Below are 26,980 nucleotides of genomic sequence, written 5' to 3' on the forward strand. Positions count from 1 at the left end.
CAAAAGGGGGACCAAGACAATATTAGGCAGGTTGTCATAATGTTATGCCTGATCGGTGTATAAAGGGAGGCTGTAAGAGTGTGAGTCTCATTAAAAGTCCAGTGAACTAGAGCGAGGCTGTATGTGTGTGTGTGTGTGTTTTCTGGGATTTGGACTACTGATATAAAGGTTCTGAGGACCACCAAGCTGCCACTGCTGGGCCCCTGAGCGAGGCCCTTAATCCTCAGTTGCTTAGTTTTATATAAAATGAGATGAAAATGTAAGTCAGTCTGGATAAGCGCGTCTGCTAAATTGCAAAAATGTAAGATGTTTGGGTTGTCAGTGCTTTTTTCTTCCACTGGAGAGTCTTCATTTCCCAAGGGCTTTGTGTTCTCAGTAATGTAAAGTTGCCTTTCTTCAAAAAGAAAAAAAGAAAAGAAGAGAAAAGAAAAGAAAAGAAAAGAAAAGAAAAGAAAAGAAAAGAAAAGAAAAGAAAAGAAAAGAAAAGAAAAGAAAAGAAAGAAACAAAGAGCTCAGTGATGGATTCACTGTTTATAGAAGCTATAATATAAGTGATAACAGGAACTTGTTAAATATTCTTAAATATACCATATACTATAAATAGACAACATCCTAAAAATATTCTTTAGAATGTAGTCTAATAGGGAAATAATCACGGCGGTAGTAACAGTATCAGATCGGGCCAATTCACACCACTCCATCACTGGTTATTTTTCTATAGCAGCGTGTTCCAAATGCCTTCCACTTGACTTCAAGCGTCTAGTAAACTCGACTCTTTGCAGTGAATGCTGAATGAATGAAATGTATTTCTTTTTATCAGTCATCTTATAGTGTGATTATACCAAGCTTAGATTAGTTTACGCTCAAGGATTACTTTACACTCAAGTAGACCACTGGGTCTTGCGGGGTCATGTCAGTACATAACGCTGTTTTCTATCACACCTTATTTATCTGAACGAAACATTCCCCAGCACCTCATTGACATGAGACTGTTCTTTTTTTTCCCCCTATCTCTGTATGACTACGTTAGGTCTAGATATTGTCACTCAATTCATTATTATTTAATTTACCACCAAGTGTCGAAACTCATTATTACATGCAAATCAGCTTTCAGGTACAAAGACAGTGCGCTAGGGCTAACCCCATCCATCACACATCATTGTGTTAGCTCGTTCAGTTGCTCTTTCAGAATGGTACGTATTGTCGAAAGGTCTCATTAGGGTGATGGCTGTTGGAGCAGCTCTATTCAGAGGCTGTCATGCTGATGGAGGCTCAGGCTACACAGGAGAGCGCCGGCTTTTCTGTTGCAGAATCCCTTTAATGCTCTTTTGTTTAGCTCCGGAGCAATATTTTTAAAAGGATATTTATGTTCTTGGCTTTTTGGGATTAGTTTTGATGATGAGTCATTCTCAATATGACATAATACCAAAATAATATTCAGGTCATTTTGACCTGAGAGAGTAGCAAGATGAGGTAAAAAGATTAGAAGATGGGAAGTTGATGATGAATGTTCCGGTTGTGTTGCTGTAAAATCCACAGATATGGTCTGGGGCATCGGTACATTCATGGTGGGGTGTCAGCGAGGTTAGAAGCAGAGGTCAAGTCATTACTTAGCTTTGCTTTGACACCTTATTACGGATGTGGTCTGATTTATAGCGTGGCCTCTTCACACTTCACACAGAGTTTGCACATATACGGTACTGTCTTCCTTACCAAGCCTTGGCCTGTGTTAGGAAGGCTCTTCTCACACACATGTAGTAGCCTTTTTTTTTTTTTTAAATAAAATGGGAAAAAATGCGATTAACTTTCAGGATAGTTTACTGGCTCAGGCTGACGTGGTAGGTTCCAAAGGAGGTTCATTAGAAATCTGGGAACTTAACGCCGATGAGACTTTCACACATATCTTTGTCTAATAATGTGTATGCATTACCACCTTCCGCAGAAGCGCAGATTAGACCAGTTGTTTTGCAGCTTATCCGAAGTTGTGTGAGAATAAAATTCTATGAAAAAAGCCTTTTAGTCAGAGAAAAGCTTGTATTATGATACAGTAAACAGAGTGTCTAGTGTAGAAACACAAGAAGACAGCAAGTGCGTCTTTTACAAACTGCCGCATCACAGGGCTGTGTAACACACTCAGAGGAAAGTGCTGACGATGCTCTTCCACATACATGAGCTTACCGACGTCAGAGACTGAATATTGGTCAAGGGATAGTAATACCGTCTCCTGTCAATCAACTACACTAGCCTGTGAGCTCATGAAGGCAGAAGACCAAAGATAGATGTCTATACTCTGTATAGTGTGTTGATGTGTGATAATGGAGACCTAGCTAGTGGGTGGGACTAAGATCTTTCTTCAACCCTAGAAGTCTACCTTTGTGTGAAATTGCTTATTATTATTATTATTATTATTATTATTATTATTATTATTATTGCCATTGTTGTTATTGTTAAATTTATTTATTTATTTATTTTTGAAGCATTTTTGGATTATCTAGATAAATCCCAAAGATCATAGGGCTTTAGGCTTCCCATGATATGTTAAAAACAAATTTTCTTTTCGCAAAGAAATTCATTTTCAACCCATTACACAGCATGTTTTTGCCTACACTGAGATGGAGGATAATTAGTATGCTTTGTAATGACCCCTGGGCATTCAGTTCCACTGACTTGCCGGAATTTTCACATTCATTGTGTTTTGCAGTGAAACTCCTTGAATATAGTTCATAGACTGATTAAATTGCCAGCATAGACCGAGAAATGTAGATTGACCCTTGGATTGTGTAGTGACCATACCAAGGGAATTGTGAACTCATTTGCACAGGGTATTAACTCTTTTTCCCAGACCCACCAAAAATATGGTATTTGTTTTTGTTTGTGTCCATGTTCAGCACTGAATTTCTTTGCCATGTCACGTTCCACAGTAGTGGGTAATGACTCATGTGAAGGAGATGCTCAGGGCTTTAAGAATCTGTAGTTTTTCATAAACATTTCTGTTTATACTTTGCCTACTAGGGGCAACATATTCATAGAAAAGTTCCAAAAAACACAAATGTTTATATCATATGGTGATATCAAACCCATCTCTGCTCTCCGAGATGCTCCAAGTGTTTTGTTCATAAACATCTAAAATATGAAAAATTTATTGTCTTAAAACACTAAAATTTATCTGTGTAAGATAAAAACAAAACATCTGACACTGAAAGCGGAAAGCGTCCTCAATCGTTTTATATCAGACTTGAGGCGATAAAAATAATTCATTTGCTTGTACTGATTGAAAATGGCCATTTGTGTCCCCCAGCCGAAGGAAATACCAGAGTACTGGTAAATAGGGTTCATTCAAACTCAGCCTTGTTTTACATTTGTGCCACTCTGTGCTGCATACCAAAAAACATAATGCTCTACACAATATTCCTATAAACATGTATATTCATATATAACTGAAAAGCGAAAGCAATGACGTGTTTTAGTTGCTCTTTTATACGATTTTATATCTGACTCCACCAGGTAGATCATGTTATGTGTAAAATCCTGTTTTCTTGTTTTTGTTTTCCAGTCAGTCAGTGGGAAACACATGGCAGACTGTTGCAGAGCAGGTGAAGCAGGAGAAACACACAGTGTCCGGTCTCATCCCCAACACTGTGTACCTTTTCATTGTGCGTGCAGTGAACTCGTACGGCCTGAGCGACCCGAGCCCCATCTCAGAGCCTGTCAGGACGCAAGGTGAGATTTTACTGAAATCTTTTGTAGTGCTGAGCGATGAAGACATCTACACATATATACAGCAGCCTTGTTTACACCTTGCATGGACATGGTCAGTGCTCAAAAAAATATTTATAAAAACAAAAGGCATGCAGTCCAGACAGAATGTGACTGGCTTAGCCAGGTCATCTCTGTCAGCAGTGCACTACGATTGGATCTCATGCATTATTTTTGAATGATAAAAGGAAATACACAATCACTAATACACACAAGTGTTAATAAAAAGGCTACATAATACACCAGTCAGGCATAACATTATGACCACCTGCCTAATATTGTGCTTGTCCCCCTTTTGCTGCCAAAACAGCCCTGACCCATCGAGACACGGACTCCACTAGATCCCTGAAGGTGTGCTGTGGTATCTGTCACCATGATGTTAGCAGCAGATTCTTTAAGTCCTTAAAGGATACTTTTGATAGATACTGACCACTGCAGACTGGGAACACGCCACAAGAGCTGCAGTTTTGGAGATGCTCTGATCCAGTGGTCTGGCCATCACAGTTTGGCCCTTTAGGTCAAACTCGCTCAAATCCTTACGCTTGTCCATTTTTCCTGCTTCTAACACATCAACTTTGAGGACAAAATGTTGACTTGCTGCCTAATATATCCCACCCACTAACAGGTGCCATGATGAGGAGATCATCAGTGTTATTCACTTCACCTCTCACTGCTCACAATGTTATGCCTGACCTATAAGCACTTTGCTAACAGACAGATTGTCCAGACATCCTTTTCAGCAGCAAACTTTGTGTACACTTTGTTTACCTACATTTACTTTGATTCCTGATACTGATTCTATACATCCCTCATTCTCATAGATAGAACGCAGCATACTTTGTTACATACATATTATCCATGCAATTGTGAAGTGCAAAAGAGTCAGCTTGAGAAAAGCCTTTGGATGGCATTGTGGAGGAATTCAGGAACACTCAGTAAAGAGGAAAAATGTGGATTTGGCTAAAGGTTTTTCTGCCTGTAAGATTGTCCAAGAAACAAATTCACCAAATAAAAAAAAAAAAACAGTTTCAATTCAATTCAGTTTCAACTGTATAGCACTTTTAGCAATGGACACTGACACAAAGCAGCTTTATACAGTAGAAATCCAGGTAACAGCAAGAAACCTTGAAAGGAACCAAATTTTAAAAGAGAACAAATCCTCGTCTGGGTGAAGGACTTTTTGATTATAGATCACACCACTTCAATAACTGTATTCTACGTATATTATTCCACCGAATCGATTTAAATGTACTTTTTCATCTTGCCTGGGTAACCTTCCTGCAAGGGAAGTTGTGTAAGGAGCCAATTTAGCAAAAACAGCGATGTAAAATATAAACCTCGATTTTCTCACACGGTGAACGACAGACTTTGATCAAACTGTCGGATTGTTGCGTCACGTACACAGTAGCAAAACAGGCTTAAGCCTAATTAATTCAGTTTATAATCAGATACCCAGCAAAATGTCCAACATGCTACTGCACTGGGTTGAAATCTTTCGTTGCTATTTACATACAAATGAGAAACAATTGGAACAGCAAAGCCAATTAAGTTGTTTTTGCTGTGTAGACTGAAGACCTTTGAGTTTGAGATCAAAAGATGAGCGTTTTTAATTGCTATCTATATGTATATTTGTTATATTTGTAAAAACATAGAACCTAGCATGTTATGTATCATCCCAATGTCTAACACTGTGGAATATGGCAGATGTTACCCAGTTGTGCAGTGTTAGATCGATTGTTAAAACCCGAGTGTAAATAAACCTGAGTGTCTAATTTTAGCATTCAGATTCACCTGTGAAACCTGCTTTTGTTTAAAAAAACAGGATAATTCTACATGTAGATGTCTATGGGAGAAAAGCAAGCTGAATTTTGCAGCTGAGAAAAGAGGGAAAAATCAATCAGGGGCTTTGCAAAAACACTGGGCATAGCCACTACAACAATTTGGAATGATCTGAAAAACGAAATACACCACTGGTGTACTAATAACCAGGTGTCAGCGAAAGAAAACAACAGCAGTTGATGAAAGAAACATTGTGAGAGCTGTGAAGAAAATCCTCAAAATACAGTGGAGTATACATTGGTTCTGGAGGCGAATGTAAATGCAGATAATCCGTTCCAGCCGCCCAAAAACATGAGCAATATGACCAATACGAAGCGTATGTAAACTGCTTACAAAGAACCCAAGCCAAGCATTCCATGTTAGGGGTCCTCACAGGAAGTCGTGCCACCAAGCTTGGGCTAAAAATAGAACAGATCACCCACGCCACCAATCTGTCAACAAAAAAACGCCTGAAAAATCACCTAGCTTTTGAACGCATGCCGAAGGCAATGTTGGTATCGTGGGTTGACTCTTTCCAAACAGCTTCCACTGACTGAAAAAAAATTCGCTTGGCTTTCCACTGACGCTAACAAGTTTTGAACAGCTCCCGGGCGTACGCGCGACGGTTCAGTTCGGTTCGTTAGTATGAAGAAAACGCTCCATATGCCAATGCAGGTTTCTTGCAAAATTGACGAGGTTGATGACGAGCTTCCCCTGTAACAGTCTGTGACAACAGCAAGAACCTCCACAGGGCAGGGGTGAAGGTATCACAAAGAAGACATTCATAGAAGAAATATAGAGGTCATACCACAAGATACAAACCTGTCACCAGCAGTAAGAATCAGACAGCCAGATTGGAATTCAAAAAGAAGTACAGAGATGATCCACAAAAGTTCTGTAACAGGATTAACCTCTACCAAAGTGATGTCAGCTCATTTGTCAAGCACAGTGGGTGGAGTGTCCTGGCCTGGGCTTGCATGGCTGCTTCTGGAGCAGGAACACTAATGTTTATTGATGATGTAACTCATGTTGGCAGCAGAAGAATGAATTCCGAAGTTTACAGGAGCATTCTGTCTGCCAATTTACTGAGAAATGCATCCAATCTAATCAGGAGGAACTTTATCATGCAGCAAGACAGTGATCCAAAACACACTGCCAGCACAACAAAGGACTTCATTCCAGTTTTTTTTTTATTTTTCATGGAGAAAAGTAGAAGGTTTTAAACTGGCCAAGTAAATCATCTGACCTTAACCAAAGTGAGCATGGATTTCACCTCCTGAAGGGACAAACCACCCCAAACAAACACCATAAAGAGGCTGGAGTACAAACTGGATTAAATATCACAAAACCAGAACCCAACAGTTTGATGATGTCACTGATGAAGATTACTAAATATCAAGTGTTCTTTACTTTCATGTACTTCTTTTCCTGTACTTTTGCTTGGGTAAACATTGGGTGGTCTAATACAAAAGGTTCTATGTTGTAGAAGCTGAATTTCTGTTGTGTCATTCAAAAACAAAGAGATAGATAGATAGATAGATAGATAGATAGATAGATAGATAGATAGATAGATAGATAGATAGATAGATAGATGGATGGATGGATGGATGGATGGATGGATGGATAGATAGAGAGATAGATAGATAGATAGATAGATAGATAGATAGATAGATAGATAGATAGATAGATAGATAGATAATGAATGCAAGGATGGAAGAAAGAATGGATGGAAGGATAGATAGATAGATAGATAGATAGATAGATAGATAGATAGATAGATAGATAGATAGATAGATAGATAGATGGATGGACTGGATGGATAGATAATGAATGCAAGGATGGAAGAATGGATGGAAGGATAGATAGATAGATAGATAGATAGATAGATAGATAGATAGATAGATAGATAGATAGATAGATAGATAGACAGACAGACAGACAGACAGACAGACAGACAGATAGATAGATAGATAGATAGATAGATAGATAGATAGATAGATAGATAGATAGATAGATAGATAGATAATGAATGCAAGGTTGGAAGAAAGAATGGATGGAAGGAGAGATGTACTGGCCCAATGTACTTTTACAAGAAGTGAAATAAAACCACTACAACAGCCAGTATTTCCACATCCACTGTTTCTTTTGACTGATATTGTGGGTTGGTGTATTTTTGTCCATGGAATTATATAAATATTTTGAAAGCCAATATTAAAACTGTAATGTCAGTGAATGGCTTTAAAACTACAGAATTCATGTTGCTTTGTAACTATTACAATACAATATATAAGAACCAATTCCGGAGTTATTGACCTCTGGGCTGGTTTTGTAAAATTCACCCAGCAACTCTGCCCTCGGGTGAAATACGGTAAAGCTTTGGTAAGCAAAAATGATTATTAATGAAATAAAAAGATTCACTGAGGTGCACAGGTCATCAGAGCCTCAGACAGTTGTAGTAAAAAGAATTTTCAAGCCCACCAACTGCAGTTCTTTAGAGTCAGAGATGATGTGTGCTTTTTTTTAAATGTATTTATTTATTTTTGGGGGGAAGAATTTGTGCATTATGTACAAGTTGTAGTGGATGGGTTGTGTTCCTGGGGAGCCTTGTGAGCAGCAGAAAAAAATTCTGCATGTAGTAAATTAAGACTCGATTAAGATGGTCCTCGATAAATTAGATCTTATTGCTTCCTAAAAGAAAAATCATATTTTCATTCGTATCAGGAAAAAAAATGTGTAATCAAGTTGTGTGTGTGTGTGTGTGTGTGTGTGTTTCAGATGGCAGGCCTAGCAGCTCACCAATCGATCCCCGACGCATTCAGGCGGATTTAGCAGAGGTCACGGTGTATCTGCATCCTCCAGAGATCTTGACTCCCACCAGCATACAGATCACATGGACTGTAAGAAAACGTCTCCGTTATAGATGTGAATAGCGCGTTCATTTTCAGCTTAGCAAACCTTGAACAACGAGCGTGTTGTGTTATTTCAGGTTGAGCGTGAGCCTTACTACCTTCAGGGTTACAGGCTGCTGTACAGGCCGTCGGGCAGTGCCTGGCTGGTTCAGGACATAAAGGCAGGGTCCAAACACACAGCAGTGTTATCAGAGCTGCGCAGAGGCACAGAGTACGAGCTCAAAATGAGACCCTACTTCAAAGAGTTCCAGGGCTCTGACAGTGAGCTAGTAGTGTTTCGCACCCCAGAGGAAGGTATGTTTTTTTATATTAACTAATTCCTTTTCTGGTTTTATTCAGAGTGTACCAGATACCCTCCAGCTAGGAACAATGTTCCCTGAACCTACACTGTACCGCTTCCTGTATTGTCCATGGATGCCAACTCCAGTTATCTGACCCTAACCTCATTTCAGGATTCAGGGTTGGAGCTGTAGGGTTTTCTAAGCCAGCGGTTATTGAAATAAGTTGTGAACATTTTTTTCTGATGGCTCACGTCACCTCGGGACAGGTTTCTTAACGAAGTGTTTGGGGCAAAATGAAAACGGAACAAAAGTTAAAAGGAATGTTGAAGCTTGAACTTCATGAGCTTGGCTCAAAGCCTCGACTGAAGTTGTTCAGTAAAACGCTGTTTATATTGCAAGCTGACATTATTAAAGTGTGGCAAATGATTGGGATGTAACCAAAGAATGCTTTACACTGATCAGGTATGACATTATGATCACTGAGAGGTGAAGTGAATAAGACTGATGATCTCCTCATCATGGCACCTGTTAGTGGGTGGGATATATTAGGCAGCAAGTGAACATTTTGTCCTCAAAGTTGATGTGTTAGAAGCAGGAAAAATGGACAAGTGTAAGGATTTGAGTGAGATTTACGAAGGGCCACATTGTGATGGCTAGACCACTGGATCAGAGCATCTCCAAAACTGTAGCTCTTGTGGGGTGTTCCCTGTCTGCAGTGGTCAGTATCTATCAAAAGTGGTCCAAGGAAGGAACAGTGGTGAACCGGCGACAGGGTCATGGGTGGTCAAGGCTCATTGATGCACGTGGGGAGTGAAGGCTGGCCTGTGTGATCTGATCCAACAGACGAGCTACTGTTGCTCAAATTGCTGAAGAAGTTAATGCTGGTTCTGATAGAAAGGTGTCAGAATACACAGTGCAGGACGGATCAGGGCTGTTTTGGCAGCAAAAGGAGGACTAACACAATATTAGGCAGGTGGTCATAATGTTATGCCTGATCTGAGTATGTCCCTGCACTAGCTTTTATTATTTAATCCATGCAGGCTTAGTTTCATAAATCCTGCTGATAAATTAATATTTTATTTTGAGAATTTTAGCATAAAATATACAATTGTGTTGCAGTAGAATTGAACGAGATGAAGTGGGACATTCACTGCTTTGTAAAGAGCAGAGCATGAGGGATCACTAATGACTTGGATTTAATCAGACTTCTTTTTTTCTACTTTCTCAGTGCTAAGTGGCCCTCCTCAAGCGGTCACTGTGGTCCAGTTGGATAACAGCTCCACAGTGCAAGTATCCTGGGAGCCTCCCATAACTGATATCCAGGATGAGCCCATTTTGGAGTACAGGGTACAGAACTCTTTTCACCATCGTGCCCCATTTTTGCATTACGTTGACCCTGATACTGAGTGCCAGTCTGATGTCCCGTGCAGGTGTGGTGTGTAGGGAATGTGTCTGGACTTCAGATGCAGTTAAACCAAAGCGTGAGCAGTGAAGTCCTCCACGTGCTGGTGAATGACCTGGTGCCTGAGATTCTCTACAGCGTGCAGGTGGTTGCAGTGACCAGCGCAGGAGCTGGAGAACCCAGCGAGCCAGTATTTATTCTCATCAGTGAGTGCCTTCCCCCTGACAGCTGACAGCTGCCTCTGGAGCTCAGGGTGACATTTATTGGATGTTACAGATTGAACGAGAGAAACTTCCTACCCAATTGCTCATCATGTTCATTGAACTGCACTGCAGATGAACTTTGATAGATTGGGATATGTGATATTAATGCTTTTTTTACTACACGAGCAAGTCAGATTAACGTGGATCAGTATTTCATGAGACACAATATTTCAGAGCACATTTTAGATGATCTTTTCATTTGCATGCTTAATTTTCAGCCTGTAACAAAATGTTTTTTTTGTCAGATGGTTTCCAAACTTAAAGCTATTCACTTTTAGTGCCTTTTACTTTCATTTAGATCTGGTGTCGCAAACACAAACCTTTGGTGGTAAGCCGTTTATTGAGCTCATAACATTGGAAAACCACTCAAAATCTAAGGAACAAGGATCATTAAAGAGCTAGCAAATGATCCAATACACGTTAGGGAAATCCGCAAGGTCAAAAACAAGCACAGATCAATCAGGATATAATCAAGATCCAAACAGGATAGGCACAACCGTGTTCAAGAACGGAATATATTTAGTCTAGAAATCGGGTACACAGGAGCGTAAAGACAGGCTCGGTGAATGTCACAGACGTGAGAGACGTACTTCACAAATAAACAACTGATTAAAAGGTGCTTTTATACAGCGCTAAACCAAGCATACATAATTAGGATGGACACAGTCAGGATGATGTTGACTGCGAGAGCGTCTGTGCCAGCCCTGTTTGTAGACTGTGGTGAAATTTACTCTGTAATAAGTGATATAGTATTAAGTAATTACTATTTTTAGCATGTTCATTTTCTCTTTGTGAAATATATAACTGTTTTACTTATTTACATATAACTTTTTAAAATATATACACTGATCAGGCATAACATTATGACCACCTGCCTAATATTGTTGCCCAATTCAGCCCTGACCTGTCGAGGCATGGACTCCACTAGATCCCTGAAGGTGTGCTGTGGTATCTGGCACCAAGATGTTAGCAGCAGATCAAAAATTACAAGGCTAAAAGGATACTTTTAATAGATACTGACCCCTGCAGACCGGGAACACCACCACAAGAGCTGCAGTTTTGGAGATGCTCTGATCCAGTGGTCTGGCCATCACAATTTGGCCCTTTTGGTCAAACTCGCTCAAATCCTTACGCTTGTCCATTTTTCCTGCTTCTAACACATCAACTTTGAGGACAAAATGTTGACTTGCTGCCTAATATATCCCACCCACTAACAGGTGCCATGATGAGGAGATCATCAGTCTTATTCACTTCACCTGTCAGTGCTCACAGTCATGTTATGCCTGATCTGTGTAAATAAACCTAACATACAACCACATTCAAATAAAAAGAGGAATCCGCGTTCAACAAGCATACATGAATAGCCTCCAAGGAAAATAATGCACATTTGACATGAGCTTTAGGAAATCCCTGGTAGTCAGTGGATCAGAAACATCAAACATCTGATTTTTTCTTAGAAGCATCAAACCAGCTCACTTATGAATCAGTGCTAACAGTGCGGGGCGGCTATTACTGATTATTTCCATTCTTGTGATTTTTTTTTTTCCTCACAAGATGACCCCTACTGTTGGAAAGCAAAGTGTGATTGAAGTGTCAGTTCTACTGTCAGCTGCTAATTATGTTGGTGGTCACACAAGGCCATCTGTCCATCTAATGTGAGTTAGCTAGACTTCTCCAGACACCAGAGAGAGAGAAGAAAGAAAAAAAAAAACCCTGATTGGATCATATTTCATTTTTGACATTTGAAGACTAATGAAACTCTCACTATTGTACCAGCAGAGATTAAATACATTAACTTAACTGACTTTTATACTAAAGAGCAGACCGTCTGCTATAGAATACCATGAAGCCGGATTGCGGAATGGAAATCAATTACTTGACCTGAACCTTATTTCACATGCGGTTTTCTGAATACGATCCACGGCATCACAGGATTTGCCGTCAAATTAAAGCTGACATTCTGCACTTTAGCATAATGCGTGTTAAATTACTTATAAACCGTGCTGTAATTTAGATTTAGAGTTAGAAAATGATGAATTCTTCTCCTGCGCTGTATGACATACAGTATCACTAATTTGACACAGCTATTTTGATGTCAGTGCTGTTATCTTTTTTAGAATCCCATATATCTGACAAATCTAACATAACATTCAGTCATACCTTCCACTCGATGACACTGAACAGCCAAACTGTCATCCTCATGCCTCTCTTTCTCTTCTCTCTCTCTCTCGCTCTCTCTCTCTCTCTCCCTTACTGAAGCCCCTGTGGGCGAACCCTCATTGCCTGTGCTGAATGATGACAGCAGCAGTCTTTCGGAGCACATCTCGGTACTGTTCAGACAGCCAGCTTTTATTGCTACTCTGGGTTCAGCCTGCTGGATGGTGCTGATGGGCTTCAGTGCCTGGATCTACTGCAGACACAAGAGAAGGAAAGAGCTTGGCCATTATGCCACCTCTTTTGCCTACACACCTGCTGGTATCCTGAAACGAAACATACCACACTGCTGTTATTTTTCTGCCAGAAAACAATTCCAGTGTTTTAAAATGTTGACCCAATTTTGGTGGTCAGAACCTTTAATCTGTTCTGTTCAGCATTGTTTTTGCACTAAAAATTGTGTGCAATAAAATGAAAGACTGAACAAATCTCTCAGAGAGCTTAACGAATCGTACTGTACCCTTAATTTCCGGCATGAATATAATGCTTTAACCTGTTTTCTTGCTTTACCTACTCGTATTCTCAGTAGAGTTAAAGATGAATGGTATTAACCTTCGTTTTTTTCCCAGTCGGCCTCTCCAACGGTGACACCGCAGGACTTAGCAACGGAAGGTAAGCAAAGTCCATCTGCTTAGATTTTTTTCACGTGCCTTTTAAAAGTATCCTGTTGAAACGTATGTAATGATTTGTCTCTGTAGGCCATGCATGCTTGGATCCAACATGGTTAACTATCCCTGGCTGGCGGATTCTTGGCCAAACAACAACTTCAACCAGAGCAAAGACTCCATGAATTGCTGCACTGGCAAACACGACTCCACAGACAGGTTCTGCAACAGTAAGAGACTTCTCACGTCATAACAATGACTGTGACGGTATTTTATTTGTACCTTTTCTAGTAAGTCTTTATAATTTATGCATGATGGTGGTTTATGCTTATAGCTTTGGGACTTATGGTTAGTGTTAAACTAGCGGTGCTAACCAACTAAGTAGCTACCTAGCAGCTAATGTAGCAGCCTAATTAATGCTGTCTCACATCGTAACAATGACCGTGATGGTATTTTTTAACCTTTTCCAGTAATTCTTTATAATTTAAGGATGATGGTGGGTTACGCTGATGGCTTTGGTACTTGCCATTATGGTTAGTGTTAAACTAGCTGTGCTAATGAACTAGCTAGCTAATGTAACAGCCTAATTAATGCTGCATAGCAGATTTGAATGTTTACTAGATTCTGAATATATTTGACTGGTTATTATATTTCATTATTAACTCACTGACACAATCCATACCTGAATTAGTATTTGTTTTGTTATTTTTTGCTATTTATTGGTGGTTTAAATTGTTAAGGTGCTGGGTTGTTGATCAGAAGGTTAGGGTTCAAGTACCAGCACCACCAAGCTGCCAAGTTTACGCCCCTGAGCAAGGCCCTTAACCCTTTCTGACCCATAGGAGCTCCATAGGTCTGATCCTGCGCTCTGACCACGACGTGCAAATATGCGCGGAGGCGAATTTTCACTGTGCTGAAATGTATAAATGACAAAAATAAAGGCTTCTTCTTGTTGTTGATTAGTGCTGTGAATATCCCTATATCTATCTGTGTTTGGATTTAAACCTGGTCATTTTTTTATTAAATATAAATCATGTAACTATGTCCTCAGAAACATGAAAGAAAAAAAAAAAACGCCACAAAGGTAGACATGCAAGCAGTCTGAATTCTGGCTCTGACATTTCCTCAACCTCACCTACATCACTTGAATTCATAATTGGCCTCAACTAGAGATTTGTTCAGTGCTGTTTTGTTTTATTTGGAGCAGACTAGTAGCTTAATTTAAACAATAATAAACAAACAGTTGGATGAAAGAATGAGCGCTGCATCTTTACTGAACATCGGGAGTCTTTGTCCCGCAAGCTTTATATCTGTTCACTCACTCACACTCACATGAAAGTATAAACTATAATGCTTGATATGAATGATTTATATTTGAATTATGTACACATCATGTAAAATGTCATTTTTAATTTTTATTTTATTGTGTACTTTACATGCACATGAATGTAATATGGAGTTGTCCCACCCCTTTGCAGCTATAACAGCTTCAGCTATCCTGGGAAAGTTTAGGAGTGTGTTTATGGGGATTTTTGACCATTCCTCTAGAAGCGCATTTGTGAGGTCAGGCACTGATGTTGCACGAGAAGGCCTGGCTCACAGTCGCCGCTCTAATTCCTCCCAAAGGTGTTCTATGGGGTTGAGGTCAGGACTCTGTGCAGGACAGTCAAGTTCCTCCACACCAAACTCACTCATCCATGTCTTTATGGACCTTGCTTTGTGCACTGGTGTGCAGTCATGTTGGAACAGGAAGGGGTCATCCCCAAACTGTTCACACAAAGTTGAGAAAAAATTATCCGAATTGTTGGATGAAGCATTATGAGTTCCTTTCACTGGAACTAAGGGATCAAGCCCAAGTGCTGAAAAACAACACCTGAATTCAATGATTTGGAGGGGTGTCCCAAAACCTTTGGCGATATAGTGTATGCATCCATTTAGAACATATCATCAGTTCATTCCAGGTAATCCCTATATACAACATCCCTATATACAACACAGATCTGTAATAGAGAAAGGATGGACAAGCAGGCTAGCGGTTGTGCAGAGACAACTCTTGCCATATTTTAAACCAAGGAGAATGTGTCCCCTATCACATCAAGCACTGACTTTGACCTCCACTTCAAAACTGATTTTCTTCTCTTCCTTTATTCTCCAGCTGCAGGGACAAGCTTCCTGAGGCCAAACCAAACATACAGCCCTACATCCAACGAAGGCGCCATCTACAGCACTATAGACAGAGCTAGCGAATCACAGCATGACCTGAGTAGCGTTTACTCACATGACCTCTACACCAGCTCGCCAGTCTTGTCCAAACCTGACCATGACCAGTGGAGCTTACAGTCTGACCTCAGCTCAGCTGAATACGCCCAACTCCAGTACCCAACGACGGGCGATGGTACTGTGGATACATTTCACCTTCTGTCTTAACACTATTGACTTTATAGCAGTATGTCCTGTTGAACCAAGCAATCTTGTGTAATCTTATAGCAGTAAAATTGCAGGCTTTATTTTAAAATAACCATGTTCTTTTCCAGATATATCAAGATTATAATCTTATATATATACCTTGTCCTGACTTGATCATTGTCTCTGCAATATACTGTAAAATCCAATATAAACAATGTCCTTATGTTTTCAAGGATGAAACATTTCAAAAGTAAAAAATCAAATGTTAGATATTTTGTTTAAACATGCAATTGATCTGAACATAAGGTTGAAGTTATTAGATATTTACATAAGCCATGCTTGCCTTTACATATAAGATAATTATATCATTTTTAAATACATTTTTTTTAAATGTACTCTGCTGTTACAGCTACTGTGGAAATGCAGAAGAGTTGTGAGTCAGCGACGTATAACTGGTCCAACGTTCTGTCCCTGCCGCCGCCAAATACACGAGAACAGAGACAGCAGCCCAGGTCAGACCCAACAGAATGCACTGTCTTACACAAAGCCAAGAGACGAATTAAGACTTAAGAAAACAGCACCATGTTTCGAAGTCAAAAGTTCCAAATCTAACACTCAAGTTTTTTGACTCGGGAACATTTGATGCTTAAAATTGCACATTTTAGAGATGAGAAAAGATACACCGACCAGGCATAACATTATGACCACCTGACCACCTAATATTGTGTTGGTCCCCCTTTTGCTGCCAGAACAGCCCTGACCCATCATGCACTGTGTATTCTGACCCCTTTCTATCAGAACCAGCATTATCTTCTTCAGTTTGAGCAACAGTAGCTCGTCTGTTGGATCGGATCACACGGGTCAGCCTTCGCTCCCCACATGCATCAATGAGCCTTGACCGTCCATGACCCTGTCACTACTGTTCCTTCCTTGGACCACTTTTGATAGATACTGACCACTGCAGACCGGGAACGCCCCACAAGAGCTGCAATTTTGGAGATGCTCTGATCCAGTGGTCTAGCCATCACAATTCGGCCCTTCGTCAAACTCGCTCAAATCCTTACGCTTGTCCATTTTTCCTGCTTCTAACACATCAACTTTGAGGACAAAATGTTGACTTGCTGTCTAATATATCCCACCCACTAACAGGTGCCATGATGAGGAGATACTCAGTCTTATTCACTTCACCTCTCACTGCTCTGGATGTTATGCTTGATCGGTGTATATACATTTAATATTTACTAATATTAAAAAATATGTTTATTATGCAGATCTATGAAGAAATATCTGTGAATGTCCTCTTGGTATAAATTCACATGAGCTTGTTGAACATCCCGTTCCGGATGTATTCCCACTTTGCTGTTATAATGACCTCCACTCTTCTGGGAAGTATTTCCGCTCCATTTTGGAGCATGGCTGTGGGGATTTGTGCTCATTCAGCCGTAAGAGCATTAGTAAAGTCGGGCACTGATGTTAGGGCGAGAAGGACAGTGTTCCAGTTGATCCCAAAAGTGATCACTGGGGTTGAGGTCTGCGCAGTCCTCTTGTGCGGAACAGGTTTTGGCTTCTTAGTTCCAGTGAAGGAAAATCTGCATCATACATAGACATTCTAGACAGATCTTTGCCTCCGACTGTGTGGTGACAGTTTGAGGAAGAAGCGCATACGGGTTTCAAGGTCAGGAGTCATATATCCTTGGTTATATAGTGCATTTATCTTCTTCATGCGCTATAACTTTTAATACTGTATGCTGTTCTAAAATCCGCAGTCCTGTGTATATTCAGTTTATACGTGGTATCCCTTTGCTGCGTGTCGTTTCTTTTTCTTTTTTTTCTCCCAGATTATTTTTGACATCTTTCTTAATTAGCCAGCCTTGTGCTGGACTGCTCTCAGTGGACAGAACGCAGGTGGAGAGTAAATAAAGGACCCGTTTTATCTTCTTATTGTGACAGCTTATAACTTATAATGACAGAAGCTAATGAAGTTAGAGCCCAAGTCTAAGCTTCAGTGCCACACTAAGAGAACAAGCAGGATGAGACACAGGCCACCTGAGCATAGCCGCTTTATAATAGCTGCTGGCAGTGCGCTGTGCAATGAGACACATCAACTTAACTTCCTCCTCTCCTCACATCATGTTTGCAGTGTTGCCCTCTGGGATCGACTGGGTTTAAGAGGATTTTTGTTGCAGTGTTCAATATGTAATACCCATAAATCCTATCCACAAACAGCCCAAGGGTCTGTGGTCTTCTGATACTTGATCCATTTATTTGCTAGTCTGGTTCTCTGTCATGCTGTTGGATAATTACCTCAGGTCTCAGTGGGTGGGTTGTTATAATGTTTGTTTGGTGAAAAAACTCTTAAATGGGTCTCCAATTTCAGTAATCCAGGTCATTTCGATTTGTGGTAACCGGATCCTCTTCAGGATTATTATGATATGGATGTATGGTATATGTGCTTTGTCTCTTGGTCCTGCAGGTGTGAGGATGAAGAAGACTGGTGTGCTCCTTTACCGGAGAGGACGTATCAAATGGAGGGTTTGGAGAACGCTGCTACGTTGCCTCTGAGAGGGGAGCGCTGTGGGCGAGCTACCACCTACAGCCAGCCGTTCACAGCCACCCTAAACCCGTCTCCCAATGAGGAACTAATGCCAGTTAATCCACGTTTGCAGCATCCTGACTTACTGCTACGGTACACACTGTTACGGCTTACACACCTACACGTCAGCATCGAAACTAGCCCGCGTCCTTCCTGGCCGGCTCCAACATTACCAGATGGCTAGCAACCTGAATCAGCATCCATTCTAATGAAAAAATTAATGGCTAGGGAACAGGCAGGTCAGATGAAGGGTTTATGCAATGTACCCTCTATGCATATTAACAAGGAAGGAACAATTGGTATTTCACACAAGTTCTGAGACTTTGTACTTTGATAATAAAAAAAAAAGGTAATAGTGTGCTGTTCAGATTACAGCAGAGGTGGATGGTCTCTTGTTTCGAAAGATATATTGATATACAGTACATCAGTATAAGGGCATCATTTGCTGCTAACAAAGCAGATTATTTTGGATTTTCTTGGAACCCAGTGTGACTGTTTTCTAGCCCAGTATTTTAACCCAGACTGTAGATTGATGCAGCTTTTCAGCGACAGTTCTGTCAAATAAAACACCCCCATTGTTCACAGCAGCAGTGATGTGAAATACAATTGTGGGTATGGAGTGGGGGATTTCGTCTGTCATCATAATATCCCCCATAATTCTTTAATTTCTAATAGTTGTAAAGCTATTGATAGATGTTAGATAAAAATCCAGAGAACACTGAGAGTACATGCCTGTAGATTTCCATATCCTTTTAGCTTAGGATTGTTTTGCTAGCATGTAGACAAGCCACATTGTTATAAAATGGCTGGCTAGCTGTGATCCATCTTACTTATTCACGGATCATTAATTGTAGGGCATTTGTTGTTGTACCATAATTCATTTAATTACAGAGCGTGTCGATGTGCATTCGGTTACAAAGTCTGAATGTACGGCGCCTGTTGTGAGAGCCGTAATTATTGATACCATGCATGTGAGTGGCCAGAAAAGGACTATAATAAACATTGTACACCAGGGGTTTTCGGGTTTCATCTGCCAAGTCAGGGTCAACTGTAAAGTTTATGCTGGAAATTAAGCACACTCAGAGCTAGCTGGGTCTAATGAGGCATGTAGTAGCTCAGTGGTAAACGTGTTGGGCTAATGACCAGAAGATTGTGAGTTTGAGTCCCAAATCCAACAAACTGCCACTGCTGGGCTCCTGAGTAAGGCCCTTGTTGCTTACTTGTATAAAATGAGATTAAAATGTAAGTCACTCTGGAGAAGGGTGTTGGGCAAATGGTAATGGTCTTGAGGATCAAGACTTGAGTTCCTTAGTGTAATTGTTGTCATTTGGTAAAATCTTCTTGGGTTTGTTCTCCTCTAGCAGTAAGGGGCCATGTGCACCAAATTCCAAATTAACTCTCACCAACCTGGAATCACACAACAGCCTGCCCCGTCTGCCAGGCCACTGGAGAGATGTCTGCCAAGTGGAAAGGGCTCAGCACTTGAAAGGTAAACAATCTACCAGAATGATTTGTTTCAAAACTCTATCATGGATTAATATAGTATTACATTTTCTCTAATTATGCTCCTGAATAGGCGAGATCGCTTTGTTTGTGCGTGAGAAATCAATTCCATCCCCCACTGAGCAACCACGGTCCAAAAAGCCATCATCCAGAGATGGACCCCGGAGAAGAGAAACCTCAAAAACTGGAGGTCGAGAGACAAAATGTTTCTATTTCCACAGAATTAGGTGCTGTAGGTGTGGTAGGGTGCATGTAACAAACTGCTTATTTGTGCAGATCTGCCCCCGCCACCTGAACCCCCTCCCGCAGAAGGCTCTAAGGTCGAGCCGGCAGCCGCGTCGAAGACCAGAACACAGCCGCCTAGCCGAGAACGGAGGGCAGATCCGAGAACACCGAGCCAGTGGAGCACAGAAGGTCTGAAAACCTACTACACACTCACTAATAGGGTCAGTCACCCATTCTGTAACTAACGTCAGTCAAGTGCTGCAGGAATGCCAGATGAATTTAAACAAGTCTATTCATGTTTAAAGTCGGTCACAAACAAAGAGGCGCTTCCTCTCTCCTGAGGTCAGATTCCTTTCCTTTCCTTCAGTGCATGGTGTTTGAGTGTAAACGCTGCGTGTGTGTGTTTATATACAGATGAGGAGCTTATCCTTTACAGTGTGAATATGCAGTCCAGGAATCACATGTCCAGTCAGTGTTCTCCTCCTGCACCTTCCAGCTCTTGCTCTCGTCCCTACACAGCTTCCCACACCAGGAGGAAAAAAGAGGTGGGTTGAGGATATGGGCACAGTTCTGTGTGTGAATGATTGAGTCTGGACTAATTCGAAATAATTTCAAGCAGCTGAACCAGACTCCTTGAAAGCAGGCATATGGTATAGTTACATACACAAGAAGATATAAGACTGCATGTGTGTGTGTGTGTGTGTGTGCGTGTTGTGTGTGTGCGTGTGTGTGTGTGCGTGTTGTGTGTTTACACACTACTTGGTTCAATAGGCCTGAATTAGTTAATTACAGTATTTACTCACACAGAACATACGGCGCAGTAGAGCAGAGATCGATCTCAAACACAAAGGCCATTTAATCACAAGGTTCATAATTGACCTTTCATTGACAAAACAGAAACACGTCCTCAAGTAGGAGTAACGTAAGTAAGATCTGATTAGCCAAAACATCATCACTATGTTTTTGTGTGGTGAAAAGCAGGAGATCGTCTCATGCATCTTTGCGCTGTCTTCTGTCCTCTGGCATCAGTTTAAATCATCACATGTTTGTTTGCTTGCAGAGCGAGTGAGTGGAAGACGACGACGATGATGATGATGATGATGAATTTCTACTCGGTGTCCTACTGTGCCATGTGCTCCAATAAACCTTTATTGCAAATGATGTCCAGTAGAACACAAGAGCCATACAAGTGTATGTGATTCCCATCCACCTCCTTTAAGCTATTTATTTATTTATTTATTTACTTATTTACTTATTTTATTTTATTTTATTTTATTTTATTTTATTTTATTTTATTTTATTTTATTTTATTTTATTCTGGAGTTATTTTTCTATGATTCCTTTCCTATGTTGAACCTCTGCTTTTATGCCTCTAATATTTTGAACTATGCTTTTGTGTGTGTGTGTGTGTGTGTGTGTGACTGAACAACAACCGATTTTTGCCAGACAAAGATATTTCTGAATGTATTTTTTTTCCCTTTCTATTTACCTTGATACCTCGATGTTTACATTTAATTCCACGCTGTTTATCTTGTGTAACACTAGAGTCTCTGCGTCTAAAACCCATAACGGTTTTTTTAGGGTAGAATAGTACAGCAGTTTAAAATCCAGCATCTCTGCTTCAAATCCGTCCACACTGCAAAACTGTCATGCGCTCGGGAGAGATGAGTCTCGCCTGCTGAGCCGCGCTGCTGACATACACACATAACCGAACTGTGCAAGCTAAAGTGCTAATGTTACACACTCTGAATGGAAGTAAGCAGGGCATATTAATATTATATGAATGACATGGCCGTGTTGAACACATTAGCATTGAAATTGTCCTCTGTCGTACAGTATTTTGGATTGTGCAAGAAAACACAATAAAGAAAACATTGAAATACAGTTTTATATTAAAATAATAAATAAATGTTTGTCTGGCTTCTTCTTTTATGAACTGGTTGCAGTGAATGAACACTGAACATTTCCATTCCAGTGCACTGCAGAGTTTAGGCACAAGACAGGGTTTTTTTTTTCCCCCCATTTACAACCTTTTTGCTAGCATGTTCCTGTGCAGAAGTTTAATAAAGTGGCGCAAAAGGCGGCATAACGCTCAAAATCTGCCAACACCGTGGGATTTTTAAACCTATTTTTGTCCAAATAGGTGTGTGCGTCACTGCCTGCACAAGATCCCCCTGGAGACGAAGGGATATTTTCCTCACTTCAAGCTCAGAGTTATAGGTCTTTTCCCATTTCTAACAAGAACGTTTTGCTACCGGTCTTCAACATAAACAGACCGGTTCGCCCGAATCCTATCTGAAAACAACAGAATGATATTATTACATTAGACATAACTCTGGCTATGAAAGGTCAGTTTACAATAAAAAAAAAAAAAAGCATTTCTTAACTGTGTATAAAACTAAAAAATACAGCAGGACGGCTGGGTGCTCGTCAGGGACGGTGCTGAAAGGCCACCAATTAAAATTTGCATTCATGAAAATCCTGTTTTTTTTTATTTTTTAGGAACTCTTGACATTTTGTGAATTTGCAAATAGAGAGACTCATTAATGTGAAACTCTTGATATATCGAGCTCACAGCGGAATTAGTGCATTTATTTATAATCATTATAATGTGAATGAAATATAATTTTTCCGAAACTCAGTTATTAATATTTCATACATATTAATCACTCGAAAGAATGTAATCCAAAACAAATCCATCAGCTAAGACAAATATGAGTTATTATATTAAATGATTACAGCCTTCACAGCTTTGTGGCATTAACCTGAACTTAATTCATGGTTGAATAGTGAGCAATAAACAGAATTTAAATGCAGATTTTAATAATAGTCTTATTATAGTATCATTATTATTATTAGGACATGCACTCAAATGTACATTTTACAGTTTTATAACAAAAATCTATAATCACAGTGAGAGCTTTAGATTGTATGACCTTTGCCTCATGGAGTTCGTTTCCCCGCTCCACTCTGAGTACAATGATACATGTTCTCTCCTTGCTTTATGGGTTTCCTCTGGGTTGTCTGGTTTCCTCCTCCCTGTCCAAAGACATTTCATGTAGCCTGATTGGCATCTCTAAATTGTCTGTAGTGTCTCCCACACCGCTGCGTTTCCTCCACTGGCTTTCAGTAGCTGCATCAGATGCAAAACACTGACGCTTGTCTACAAAGCCAAGAATGGACCAGTGCCATCTTACCTCAAAGCTTTTATTACTCCTCACACTGCACCTCGCTCCCTCAGATCTACTAGCACTGCTCACATCATCTCTCAGGGTAAGAGGTAGGTATACAGGTAGGTATCTTCTCTGTTCTGGCACTGAGGTGGTGGAATAAACTACCCCTAGGTGTCCGTACAGCCGAGTCACTGACCGTCTCAAACGGCCTCTTCCTGAAATACTTAAACCCTCCCAACACAATATTTACGCCGACGGTATCCCAAATCTGTGCCCTATTGAACCAGTGTTAATGTATTCATTGAAAGAGACTTCTAAGCACTCTTGTACGTCACTCTGGATAAAAGCGTCTGCCAAATGTCAGAAATGTAAATGTATGATTGTGCCCTGTTCTGGGTTGGCATGTTGTCCCCCGAGTCCCCTGGGATAGTCTCTAGGTTAATGTGTAGGATAAGTGGTTGCTTTTTACTGTTAGAGCCACAGTGAAGCAGATTATTTGAATAAATCTACAAGAAAATCAAGCATGGGAGAGATCACATTCTGTATTGAGAACTGACTGACAAGCAGCATGAGAGTGTATCACCTTACAGCTCCAGCAGTTTGGGTTACTGTCTGTATGGAGTATCTGTACATGTTTCTGTACTGTGTGACTGTATGAGTTTCATCTGCCACCTCTTGAATACTTACTATTAGAAGTTGACACCCGGGAGTTGAAGATGAATGATTTATTAATCCTTTCCTTAAAAGTGTGACATAATTAATGTGAAGTGTGAATGTAACATGTGATCATGTTGAAGAGGTAAACTGCTCACTACAGCTCAGATACCACTTGCAAGCCTGGATGATTGATCATTCAAATGATATTTTATTTTAGATATTATATTATTTGATTTAATTCCATTTTATTTGTATAACACTTTTAACCAGATCATGACACACTTTGCTGTTGGCTTGATGAAGCAAGTCGTCTTCTTTTTGGAGGGCAGATAGGGTGCTAATGCTTCTGGAGGCAGGTGGACAGATAGGGTGCCAATACTTTTGGAGGTGAGTGGATACATCACCAGAATACACATTACCCACTTCTCTACATTGTGCCAAACATTTTGATATGTTATGTTTAAGATTCCGTGAATGCAAGTCTATTGGAAATTTTGGGATATTCGATCATCTGCTATGGAAAAATGAAAGTCTGATCGGTTCAACAATTTACAAAATTTTTTATGGAATTCTATGGGGAATAAAGGCCGCTTTGATCTTTCGTACCGGGAATACCGTAATTCTGATCGCTTAGAAAATTAATAGCAACAAACCTTAGAGAAGGATGAACAACTTTGAAGAAGTTTGGTGCGTGTAAGGATCTAACGGCCAAATTGTGATGGCTAGACCACTGGATTAGAGCATCACCAAAACTGCAGCTCTTGTGGGGTGATCCCGGTCTGCAGTGGTCAGTATCTATCAAAAGTGGTCCAAGGAAGGAACAGTGGTGAACCGGCGACAGGGTCATGGGCGGCCAAGGCTCATTGATGCACGTGGATAGTGAAGGCTGGCCCGTGTGATCCGATCAAACAGACAAGCTACTGTTGCTCAAACTGCTGAAGAAGTTAATGCTGGTTCTGATAGAAAAGGGTCAGAATACATAGTGGTGGGCCGTGCATTTCACACCTAGGCCTTCACTGGTGTCGTTCCTGAATTAATCCACCTCTATACCATCATTATGACGCCACGGCAATAGATACTAATCAACCATTAAATAGCAAAGTAAAAAAGAAATTAGTCTACAGTATTTCAGACCTCACAAGGAATAGTAAATTTTATTACAGTCCGCCTTGAAAATGCATTTGTAAGGATGTCTGCGACCAAATCGATTTCTTCACTTCTGTCAGCCACTGAGTTATATATATTTTATTTAGTTTGTGCGGTTCGCTGCCTCTGACTACTCCAATCGTATGTCTGCTAGATGGCCCCAGTGACGCCAACTCGAAATCTGATTGGTTAAGGTAACAATTTCATTGCCACTTATTTTAAGCTATAGGGCGCCTGCACTATTTATTCTGAAGGCCTTAAGGAAGATTTCTTTCACCCTGGCAACACATGATGTCATCCACTGGCTGAAATATGATTGGATAAATACTCTTATCATAAATATACACTACTGGAAGCAGCGCACCCAAGAGAACAATGAAATGTAGAGAATAGACTATTAGGAATAATTTAATACACATTCATAAAAATATATTAAAATGCAAGTCAGTGATTCAGATCACTCCTGTTTAGGCCAGCAGAGAAGGCCTTGCTGGCCCTGATGGCCCACCACTGCAGAATACACAGTGCATGTCGGGTCAGCGACCAACACGATATTAGGCAGGTGGTCATAATGTTATGCTTGATCTGTGTATGTTGCTTAATTGGATCTCTGCATGTTGTTTTCCTGTATGCTATTAAACATGTGGGGAATTGTTTTATGGGGGTCAGGCTGTCAAATGAATGTAAAATGTGACAAATTATTTTTAAATGGTTTTTCTAGAGTGCAGTTTAGTGGCTTTTTTTCGCTTGTGTGAGTGCAACCTCACCAATTTCCACAACAACTGATGAATTATTTCTTCTTAGTGAATGACTGTCTAAACCAGCCAATATAAACACACTTTCAATGGATTTTAATGGTGTAGCTCTTTTGTAGAGGCTAACAGCACTAACATAGGTCTAAATACCAAATAGAAAAAAAAAGATGGACTAAAAATAAAAAACTGGGTCAATTTGAAAGGCAGTGCCTTGTCCAGTCCAGTATGGATTAACCCTGTATGGGTTGATTTAACCCAACTTCTGATCTGGACCAATCTGCTTAGACCTAAATTGTGGGTGAAAAAGACTTCATGTTGTTATGGTTACTCTCTCTCTCTCGCTCTCTCTCTCTCTCTCTCTCTCTCTCTCTCTCTGTGTGTGTGTGTGTGTGTGTATAACAAGAGCAGGGTTTTTTAAATCATCATAAAAGAAGTTTCAGGCTGTGCTTTTATCTACTAAACACACCTAGTGTGAAAGAAGCCTTATTCACCAAAAACATGATAACTCAATATCGTATTTGAGCACATTTCAAAAGCATGTGCAGGGAATTTCAATCTGGGGTTTAGATTTAATTTGACTCCGGAGCTAGCAGGTATCACCAATAGCCATGTAGCTATTGTATGAAGAGCCTGGATTCTTTTACGTAGGTCTGCATCAACAACCCAGACTCCCATTATTATCAACCTATGAACTACTGACTCTTGCGTTCAGTGTTATTGATGCATTTCCAATTTGAAGTAGTGTGGCTAACGTCGTTATTTACCTTTGTCAGTGCAGCGAAGCAGCAAATTGTTCTTCATGGTTCTGTAATGCCACTGTAAGGTATTGAATACAGAACATTTTAAGAAAGAAAATGAAGAAATATTCTGATCAATGATGTGTCCCACTGTGCTCAGCGTCTTCAAAATCGACAGCTTCACAGCATTCTCAGAGTGGTCTCAGGAGACGATGGTTAGTTAAACTATGCAACTGTTAAATCCGAGACAGAGGTCTATAACAAAAAAATCGCTGTTTCATACCAGAACTGTGTTAGCAGTGTTACCATCAAACCCATTAACGTCAAGCTACCGGCTATTACATGTGCAGAATAACTGCACAGAGTGCTAACTGCAGAGAGTGAGCGGTGATCTCTGCTGGAGTGACTGGATTGTGTTTTGGTTTCATTCTTGTTAACCTTTAGAATTTCTGCCATGTTTTTTTTTTCGAACCATTACTTGGGAAATATTGTACAATTTTATACTTTATGCTTAATATTTTTGCTTGCCAAATATGT

General features: G+C 40.3%; 1 protein-coding gene across 2 annotated transcripts in view; it reads left to right on the plus strand.

The window, feature by feature from the left end:
* zgc:77784 (uncharacterized protein LOC402947 homolog) overlaps positions 1–21,875 on the plus strand; it is an 82,556-nt gene extending 60,681 nt beyond the window's left edge. Inside the window, exons 12-27 of one of the 2 annotated variants that reach the window (XM_058412862.1) lie at positions 3,554–3,720; positions 8,350–8,471; positions 8,561–8,777; positions 9,993–10,111; positions 10,195–10,372; positions 12,689–12,904; positions 13,213–13,255; positions 13,342–13,478; positions 15,404–15,643; positions 16,064–16,166; positions 18,128–18,340; positions 19,609–19,736; positions 19,824–19,940; positions 20,027–20,164; positions 20,390–20,520; positions 21,036–21,875. In XM_058412862.1, coding sequence (XP_058268845.1) covers positions 3,554–3,720; positions 8,350–8,471; positions 8,561–8,777; positions 9,993–10,111; positions 10,195–10,372; positions 12,689–12,904; positions 13,213–13,255; positions 13,342–13,478; positions 15,404–15,643; positions 16,064–16,166; positions 18,128–18,340; positions 19,609–19,736; positions 19,824–19,940; positions 20,027–20,164; positions 20,390–20,520; positions 21,036–21,044 — 2,278 coding nt within the window. In that variant the 3' untranslated portion in view covers positions 21,045–21,875. The remainder of the gene's footprint in view (positions 1–3,553; positions 3,721–8,349; positions 8,472–8,560; positions 8,778–9,992; positions 10,112–10,194; positions 10,373–12,688; positions 12,905–13,212; positions 13,256–13,341; positions 13,479–15,403; positions 15,644–16,063; positions 16,167–18,127; positions 18,341–19,608; positions 19,737–19,823; positions 19,941–20,026; positions 20,165–20,389; positions 20,521–21,035) is intronic. The other variant, XM_058412863.1, reaches the window with a different exon arrangement.
* The last annotated feature ends 5,105 nt before the right edge of the window (positions 21,876–26,980 follow it).

This window comes from Hemibagrus wyckioides, linkage group LG17 (genome assembly GCF_019097595.1).
Source record: "Hemibagrus wyckioides isolate EC202008001 linkage group LG17, SWU_Hwy_1.0, whole genome shotgun sequence".
Taxonomy (NCBI): Eukaryota; Metazoa; Chordata; class Actinopteri; order Siluriformes; family Bagridae; genus Hemibagrus; species Hemibagrus wyckioides.